General features: G+C 48.7%; 2 protein-coding genes across 4 annotated transcripts in view; one reads left to right on the forward strand and one right to left on the reverse strand.

Moving 5' to 3' along the window:
* The window catches only part of znf276 (zinc finger protein 276), a 4,691-nt gene extending 4,271 nt beyond the window's left edge, over window positions 1–420 (reverse strand). For 2 of the 3 annotated variants that reach the window (XM_021470427.3, XM_021470426.3), the window contains exon 1: window positions 171–420. In XM_021470427.3, coding sequence (XP_021326102.1) covers window positions 171–225 — 55 coding nt within the window. In that variant the 5' untranslated portion in view covers window positions 226–420. 3 annotated transcript variants of the gene reach the window in all.
* Window positions 421–1,972: 1,552 nt separating this feature from the next.
* Window positions 1,973–10,000, forward strand: part of zfc3h1 (zinc finger C3H1-type containing) — a 27,449-nt gene continuing 19,421 nt past the window's right edge. Inside the window, exons 1-5 of the mRNA XM_073943452.1 lie at window positions 1,973–2,396; window positions 6,286–6,729; window positions 7,327–7,403; window positions 7,557–7,818; window positions 9,128–9,324. Of these exons, the coding sequence (XP_073799553.1) occupies window positions 2,012–2,396; window positions 6,286–6,729; window positions 7,327–7,403; window positions 7,557–7,818; window positions 9,128–9,324 (1,365 nt within the window). The 5' untranslated portion in view covers window positions 1,973–2,011. The remainder of the gene's footprint in view (window positions 2,397–6,285; window positions 6,730–7,326; window positions 7,404–7,556; window positions 7,819–9,127; window positions 9,325–10,000) is intronic.

Raw genomic sequence — 10,000 nt, forward strand, 5'->3', positions numbered from 1 at the left:
AGACTCCGGTGCTGGATCATACACAGGGGGCTCTGAGCTCGGTCCTGATCCATCACCCCCGCCTGGAGCTCTGCTGATCGACTTCTTCAGGTGTGTGTGATCATCTCCAGAACCCCCCCCCACACACACAGACATATACACAGACAGTGATGAAGAGTGCGCGCGCTCACCGCTGCTGTGGTCACGTGTTTCTCTCCTGCTCGTGCGCGTGCCTCTCCTCCTCATCCTGCCGCTGATCAATAACTCATCAATAACCGAAGATCATTCGCGCTGGTCGATCAGCTCACGGCGAGCGCGCGCTGCAGGAGGGGTTATCGACACTCTCCGTCAGTCGGTGATCAATAACAGACGCGCAAACTGCAGCAGATCCGCAGATATTTGCCAAAACACGGCGGAGCACAGCTCGACCGGAAGCGCTCTGCTGTCAACAGGAACAGGGGACGTGACGTCACTGCCAGAGGACCACAGCGCCGCGTGTGAGCGCCGAGAGGAGTGGACATAATCAATATTATTGACTGCACACTGTACACGGTAATAGGATCAAATCCAGTGGCTAATTGAATGTATAATATTCGGTATAATTACTCATATATGGAGGACAAAACCTGCAAAAACAATAAACAAATATGCAAAATAACTAATCCACATATTCCTGCATTAATAAACTAAATAGTGTAGTGTCTATGCTGTTTATTGATTTATGCAGGAATTTGTGTATTTATTTATTTATTGTTATATTTATGCAGGAATTGGTGTATTTATTTGCATTTTTTAATGTATTTATTGTTTTTGCAGGTTTCGTCCTCCACTGGTGTAGAAGTACATACAGCTAATGGTAATTTAATAAATCTCTGGCCGCAGCTGTCTCTCTTCCTTAGATATATATCTCTGTCTCTCTTCTAGCTGCAACCGTCTTTCTCACTAATTATAATACAGACAAAATCCCAGTTAAATGATCTGCCTTCACAGACAAATGTATAAGCATAGTTTCTCCCCACATGGCTATTTCATCTGGAATAATAGAAACATATACAAGCGCAAATCTCTTTTTTTAATGATTGGTTTGAAAACAAAATGAATCTAGTTAGTCAGTTAAATAATAAATAAGGTGTACTCTTTTCTTACAATGAATTCCTCTCTTATTACAAAATCTCAATTACCCAACAAGAGTTTTCACCTGTTACTAGTTCAATTCCTTCAGTCCATGTGTTATTTAGAGGTTTTAGTCATGTTCATGCTTTTGATATCACTAAATCATATGTGGGTAAAACCTGTTTTAATATATACACCAAGAGTAATAATAAGGCTATACATACCCTTTTCCAAAGAGAACTTATTACTGTACCTTATATTCAATCTTATCGGATGTCTTTATTAAAGGATCAACTGATTTGCTGGGAAAAGTGTGGCTGTTACCACAGAAATACCATGCTAGAAATAAAATTAAAGGAAAATCTTACAAACTTCTCCACAGATTTTATCCAGCAAAACATTATCTATAAAAATGTAAAGTGGGATTGATGTAAATTGTGTTTTTGTCATGAATATGAGGAGACTGCGGTACACTTATTTCATACTCAGTCAACTGATGGAGTGAGGTGCAAGAGTTAATTAATAACAAATGACAGTGTTATAAAGCTCTATCATTGTGGGAAAATCTACTGTTTGGCATTTCCATGAACCCTATTCAAGAGGAGAATTGTTTTTATTTAATTAATTTAATTATTTTGCTAACAAAATTCTACGTTCATAAATTTACCAATAAGAAACCCAACTTTAATGTGTTGATGACTGAACACATGTATTTGATTATTACATATGTATATTTGTCTTTGATTTATGTTTACCCCCTGGCATGTTTAGTTTTGTACTGTTTAAATGTTATAATAAAAAAACATCTTTCTCGCGAGACTTCAGCGGCAGGAGCCCGGATGTGCGTGATTCTGCAGAAAGCTGCTTCCTGAGGCGGATCAGAGCCAGCATGAGCTGTCGGTAACGGCTGTGATCGCTAATGGAGTCGAACCCGAGTTGCGCTTCTCCCCAAGGGGAGGAGCTGGAGGACGGAGAAATCTTCGACGATGAGCCGCAGCAGCAGAACGCGAGACCCCCGCGGCGGCCCCGGCCCTGCCGCCCCTACCGGAGAGCGCGTCTGCCGGGGCCGGTGATAGGCAGCGCCGCGGGGCCGCCGAGGCCTCCGCACCCGCACCCGGCCTTCCCCTGCGAGCTCCGGCAGGCCTTCGAGTCCGCGCCGCGCTCCGGCTTCTGGGAGCGCAGTCACGCAGCGCTCACGGGCCGCTTCAGGTACCGCGCTCAGCGGCCGCAGGACTGGCCGCCCCGGGACTGGCAGCAGCGCTTCCCGGAGAACCACCGGACAGACTCCCCCGGCAGGAAACCGCGTATCCTTTACATACAGCCAGCTGTAGATCTGTAGATCATCAGTACAGTAGCTCAGTGTGTGCAGCAGCAGTGTATGACGGGGGTTCACACTCACACAGGCAGAGCTTCTCCCTAAACATCCCGTGAAGACTCAGATAATCAGTGTAGATGTCGGTCTGCTGGATCTCCGTCATCCAGAGTCTTCACATTCACACGTACAAGATGTAAACCTCATGTAAACATCTGAAGTTTGCAGTTTAGTCACTTCCGCCTAAACAGGCCTCGATGTTTGCTCACGTCACCTCGTACTTCAGCTTCTCATCAGATCTCCTGGCCAATCAGATGCTCTAGAGCAGGACTCACCAATCTCGATCCTGGAGGGCCGGTGTCCCTGCAGGGTTTAGCTCCAACTTGCCTCAACACACCTGCCTGGATGTTTCAAGTATACCTAGTAAGAGCTTGATTATCTTGTTCAGGTGTGTTTGATTAGGGTTGGAGCTAAACTCTGCAGGACACCGGCCCTCCAGGAACAAGTTTGGTGACCCCTGCTCTAGAGCCTGACCCAGCCCTGGGCCGGTGTGAGACTGGCAGCATGATAACCCCGATATGATGTAAATATCACGCTGTTGTGCTCACTGCTCATTCTCTACGCAATATATTTTAATCTGAGAAACATCTGACATGTTGTGGAGCAGTGAACATGTCCGGCTGAATAATGGAGATCAGTCATTATCTTCTGCTGTCTTCATTAGTCTGTCAATCTCAGATCAGTTTAGTTTAAAGCAGCATCTGTGTGTGTATTCAGCTGGACATGCTGCTGTCCTGAAAACAACAGAGTAAATAAACAGATCTTACACACGTCTCAGCGTCTGTATAGCAGACGGTTTTAACCCGTGTGCTCCTCCTCAGTCTCAGTGAAGTTTCTCAGGTGTCTGTGATCTCTCAGTGGAGTTCAGTCTCACGCTTCAGCTGGAAGACTCTCAGTCTGCTGCTGTACACACACGTTAATAAATCAGGGGTTCTCAAATTGTGGTGTGTGTAGCACTAGTGCTGCGCAGGTTTACTTCTAAAAAAAAATGAATACAATTTGAATCATTTGATGCGTTCAATTACACCGATGTGATCAGCACTAGCTGTTCTCTGAAGCCTACGATCAACGTGCTGTGCTTAGAATGTTTACTTCAGTGCATCTCGTCATATAGTGTCAGATATAGCGTCAGATATAGCGTCAGATATAGCGTCAGATATTGCGTCAGATATTGCGTCAGATATTGCGTCAGATATTGCGTCAGATATAGCGTCAGATATAGCGTCAGATATTGCGTCAGATATAGCGTCAGATATTGCGTCAGATATTGCGTCAGATATTGCGTCAGATATAGCGTCAGATATAGCGTCAGATATTGCGTCAGATATAGCGTCAGATATAGCGTCAGATATAGCGTCAGATATAGCGTCAGATATAGCGTCAGATATTGCGTCAGATATAGCGTCAGATATAGCGTCAGATATAGCGTCAGATATAGTGTCAGATATAGCGTCAGATATAGCGTCAGATATTGCGTCAGATATAGCGTCAGATATAGCGTCAGATATAGCGTCAGATATAGTGTCAGATATAGCGTCAGATATAGCGTCAGATATAGTGTCAGATATAGCGTCAGATATTGCGTCAGATATAGCGTCAGATATTGCGTCAGATATAGCGTCAGATATAGCGTCAGATATAGCGTCAGATATAGCGTCAGATATAGCGTCAGATATTGCGTCAGATATAGCGTCAGATATAGCGTCAGATATTGCGTCAGATATAGTGTCAGATATAGTGTCATCAGCTGCGAAAAATCAAACCAAATGAGGCAGAACTAGAGATAGAGGTGTGTGGTGCTTGCAGAGCAGACATGCGCTAGAGCAGTGCTCCCCAACCCTCGGGCCACAGATCAATCAGTACCGGGCCGCACAAAAAATTATTGATCTTTTCCATTTTATTTATTATCCGAGTCTGAACAATCTTTTATTTGGATAAATGACCGTATTCTCTTGATACATCTCGATCACTTGAGCATCTAAATGTAACCCACAGGCTAGTAAAATGAGTAGGAACTGCAGCACGCCGCGCTCGCGTCTTCCAGGCGCACCCAGATGAAAACGATGTCGCTCTGCGAGTGTCGTGGTCAAGTTGTTAAACTGTATAAATATGAATACGCCTGGTTTTCGAACTGTTCAGTGCTGTAGCTGCTTAATTTGGCCAATTGTGCTGCTTTATTTCAATACTAGTTTTTTTGATGTGGCACTTGGTGCAAGAAGTTTGAGAGCCACTGTATTCAATACTTGTAATTCTTTATATTTAGAGTTCCTCACTGACTACACAGCATAAGAACCGGTCCATGTAGAGCAGACCCGGTACTGTAGAAGCGGAGCATCAGGGGTGTGTTTCTCAAACAGATGTAACTCACAGCTGAACTACCATAGTACAGTGCATCGGTTAGGAAAAGAGCGATGTAGAGACGGGCGTTTCCCAAAACTAAATTAACTAAACTAAACTAAACTCGCTTGCATCACATCAGTTACAGCGTAAAACAGCCGTAATGATGCTCTGAACACGGCGGAGGAACTCCTGTAGAGGAAAACCCATAATCATCTGTGCTAATCAGTGTTTTACACACACACACATCCAATGTTATACTTGGTAAAAACATGCACTCGTTTTCCATATTAATGGAAATAAATATATAAAGGACACATATTATAGTATTATTGAGGATATTCCAGATAACTTCACTGAGCTAACACATATTCCACTCTCATATCTGAATCGCTAATGTTGTAGGCCTAATTTACAGTAGACTGTTTACCAAGAAATGAAGAAAAAAATCAAACTTCATCATCATCATCATCATCATTATTAAGATGTTTGTTTATTTTATTTAAATGAATGTTTTGGTGACGTCTGCTTTTACAATCGGACTTGTTAAACCCACTGCAGCAGTGTTCTGGCCTCAGGCTCATGTCACATCTCTCGATCAATAACCTGCTGTAAAGTAAAGCCGGTATCGTACGCTGTGTATCTATTTGTTTTCTCAAGCTTGGTAGGCGTTACAGAGCTCTTAAATAATAATCATCACCTACAGCTGTCCTCATGAGCCACGGCTCTGTTCAAAATAGCATCAAAAGTGCACTGCGAAGGGAGCGCAGCTGTAAACATGAAGATCACTAGAACTGAACTGTAGAGATATTTCAAAAGCAGAAGACAGCTGAGAGATGCGCTCACTGTGTGTGTTTATAGGGATAGGGTATAGGGGGGATAACTGCGAATAGCACACAGCCAGGATCTCAGCTTCCAGCGACAGCTCCAGAGGTGTAGTTGCAAGCGCTCGAGTTCGAGATGCAGTTTGCGAATGTTTGTTGGGACAGCGGTGTTCAGGAAACGGCAAATCAACAAACGATATTTGTACCGATGCCACTTTAGTTGGCTGACGGGGGTTTCCTGAAACACCCCTGGATGGCTTCATTACCGGCAGACCCGATTCTGACATTGTAGTTGATGTGAAAGGCACAATTCTACAGGGAGAAATAACATGCAGGACGAGATATATTTAAATTAAATAACACAAATGAGCTCTATATGTAATGAAGTATGTAAGGCTTGAGGCTTGCGCTGCTCTTCTGAATGAATAATGGAGGACAGAAAGCAGCTGAAGGATGGTGTGATGCCGTTACAGTCATCATCACTGATCTTAATGTTGTTTATCAAGTTACATGTTTAAATGTACAGAAGCAGCCCCTAAAACCAGCTGAACAGGTGAGCAAGGTGTAGGACAGGTACATTAGCATGCAGACGGTTTATTTAAGTGCACCAATGTCTGGGCTGGTCCATCAGCAGTGTGTTGTCCTGAACGCGGTGCTCAGAGAAGAGTGTGCGCGCGGCAGCCCGCAGGAACCCTCCGCTCGGCAAAAGCGAGCCGGTGGACGAGAGCTTCGAGGACCTGCTGCTGAAGTACAAGCAGATCCAGCTGGAGCTGGAGTGCATCCGCAAGGAGGAGCGCGCCGCCCTGGAGGACGAGGAGCCGCCGGTGCACAGGTCAGACGGAGGAGCGGCGCCGCAGGAGTCCGTGGAGGAGCAGCAGCAGCAGAAGAAGAGCTTTCAGGCCTTCAACATCCGCCCGCTGCGGCAGAAGCTGCTGACACCTGCAGAGAGAGACGCACTCAACTGCAGAGCCACGCAGGAGAACACACACACGCAGGAGAACACGCGCACGCAGGAGAACACACACACGCAGGAGAACACGCGCACGCAGGAGAACACGCAAGAGGACACGCAGCAGATGACACTGGACAGCACTGCAGATGACGGTACAGCTGAGCACACTGCTGCAACACACACCAGATGTGTGTGTGTGTGTGTGTGTGTGTGTGTGTGTGTGTGCGTGCGCACGCGTGTGTGTGTGTGTGTGTGTGTGCGCGTGTGTGTGTGTGTGTGTGTGCGTGCGTGCGTGTGTGCGTGCGTGCGTGCGTGCGTGCGTGCGTGCGTGCGTACGTGCGTGTGAGTGTGTGTGTGCGTGTGTGTGTGTGCGCGTGTGTGTGTGCGCGTGTGTGTGTGCGCGTGTGTGTGTGCGCGTGTGTGTGTGCGCGTGTGTGTGTGTGTGTGTGTGTGTGTGTGTGTGTGTGTGTGTGAAGATACTTTGAAGAATGCTGGAAACCGGTTACCATTACCTCTAGTAGTAGGAAACAATCAATACTGTGGGACACAATGGTTACCGGCTTTTAGCATTCTTTAAAGTCTCTTCTTTGGTGTTCAGCACTCGTAAAGGTTTGTAAGGAGTGAGACATGAGTAGATAGTAGATGATAGAAGACGGAGGTATCATGGTATATATGGAGTTATTGAATGTGTGTGTGTGTGTGTGTGTGTGTGTGTGTGTGTGTGTGTGTGTGTGTGTGTGTGTCCTCAGCTGTGAAGGACGAGGACTCTGAATCAGACCTCAACATCTCCACTGTGAGCGACGAGACTCCAGTCGTCATCCGCAAGGTAAAACACACACACACACACTTACACACACACACACACACACTCACACGCTACTGTGGTAACAGACCTGATGCAGACCGATGACGGCTTCATCATCACATTGAGCTGATCTGTGTGTGTGTGTGTGTGTGTGTGTGTGTGTGTGTCCTGCAGAAGGAGGATGAGGACGAAGTGTCGGAGCTGCAGCTGCGTCTCCTCGCTCTACAGTCCGCCAGCAGGAAGTGGCAGCAGAAGGAGAAGCAGGTGCTGAAGGAGAGCAAGGAGAAGATGGAGAGCAAGGAGAAGAAGACGGAGAAGACCAGCTCAGCGTCTGCAGAGAAGACCAGCCCGAGAGCAGCAGAGAGATCCAGAGCGGCCAGAACACCTGCAGACAAGAGCAGACCATCCAACAGAGCCAAGAAACCCGCACACCTGAGTAAGACACACACACACACCTGCCGGAACACACACCTGCCGAAACACACACCTGAACACACACCTGCCCGAACACACACCTGCCCGAACACACACCTGCCCGAACACACACCTGCCCGAACACACACCTGCCTGAACACACACCTGCCTGAACACACACCTGCCTGAACACACACCTGCCTGAACACACACCTGCCGAAACACACACCTGCCGAAACACACACCTGCCTGAACACACACCTGCCCGAACACACACCTGCCCGAACATACACCTGCCGAAACACACACCTGCCGAAACACACACCTGCACACCTGAACACACACCTGCCGGAACGAACACCTGAACACACACCTGCCGGAACACACACCTGAACACACACCTGCCGGAACACACACCTGAACACACACCTGCCGGAACACACACCTGAACACACACCTGCCGGAACACACACCTGCACACCTGAACACACACCTGCCGGAACACAAACCTGCACACCTGAACACACACCTGCACACCTGAACACACACCTGCCGGAACACACACCTGCCGGAACACACACCTGCCGGAACACACACCTGCACACCTGAACACACACCTGCACACCCGAACACACACCTGCCAGAACACACACCTGAACACCTGAACACACACCTGCCGGAACACACACCTGAACACCTGAACACACACCTGCCGGAACACACACCTGAACACCTGAACACACACCTGCCGGAACACACACCTGAACACCTGAACACACATCTGCTGGAACACACACCTGAACACCTGAACACACACCTGCCGGAACACACACCTGCCGGAACACACACCTGCCGGAACACAAACCTGCACACCTGAACACACACCTGCACACCCGAACACACACCTGCCAGAACACACACCTGAACACCTGAACACACACCTGCCGAAACACAAACCTGCACACCTGAACACACACCTGAACACCTGAACACACACCTGCCAAAACACACACCTGCCAGAACACACACCTGAACACACACCTGCTGGAACACACACTAGCTCTGTTTTCTGAAGATGAGAATTAGACTCGTGCACAGAGATGTGATGATTAGATAATAGATGAGCGTCTCCTGCTGCTCCTGCACTGATCTGACTGACAGGAGAGGAGAGGAGTCTGTTCTGCTCCAATAAATGAGCTGCACCTCAGAACACCAACACCAAACACAGTGAACACAGATACTGACCTGTGTGTGTGTGTGTGTGTGTGTGTGTGTGTGTGTGTGTGTGTGTGTGTGTGTGTGTGTGTGTGTGTGTGTGTGTGTGTGCTCAGCCAAGCAGGCTCTGAGGAAGCAGCAGTTGCGCACCTGGAAGCTGCAGCAGGAGGCGCGGCGGCAGCAGCAGGAGCAGGAGGAGGAGCGGCGGCGGCGGGAGGACGAGATCCGCAGGATCCGGGATCTGTCCAATCAGGACGAGCAGTACAACCGCTTCATGAGGCTGGTGGGCTCCAGACGGCCCTCCCGCAGCAAGGTCAGTGCCCACATCATCATCCCTGACACACCACATCCCCGGTCAGACATCCACACGCCGACCCGAGCGTCCACATCACCGGTCAGACATCCACACACCGACCCGAGCGTCCACATCACCGGTCAGACATCCACACACCGACCCGAGCGTCCACATCACCGGTCAGACATCCACACACCGACCCGAGCGTCCACATCACCGGTCAGACATCCACACACTGACCCGAGCGTCCACATCCCCGGTCAGACATCCACACACCGACCCGAGCGTCCACATCACCGGTCAGACATCCACACACCGACCCGAGCGTCCACATCACCGGTCAGACATCCACACACCGACCCGAGCGTCCACATCACCGGTCAGACATCCACACTCCGACCCGAGCGTCCACATCACCGGTCAGACATCCACACGCCGACCCGAGCGTCCACATCACCGGTCAGACATCCACACTCCGACCCGAGCGTCCACATCACCGGTCAGACATCCACACACTGACCCAAGCGTCCACATCACCGGTCAGACATCCACACACCGACCCGAGCGTCCACATCACCGGTCAGACATCCACACACTGACCCGAGCGTCCACATCACCGGTCAGACATCCACACACTGACCCGAGCGTCCACATCACCGGTCAGACATCCACACGCCGACCCGAGCGTCCACAT

This window comes from Danio rerio, chromosome 25 (genome assembly GCF_049306965.1).
Source record: "Danio rerio strain Tuebingen ecotype United States chromosome 25, GRCz12tu, whole genome shotgun sequence".
NCBI classification, from domain to species: Eukaryota; Metazoa; Chordata; class Actinopteri; order Cypriniformes; family Danionidae; genus Danio; species Danio rerio.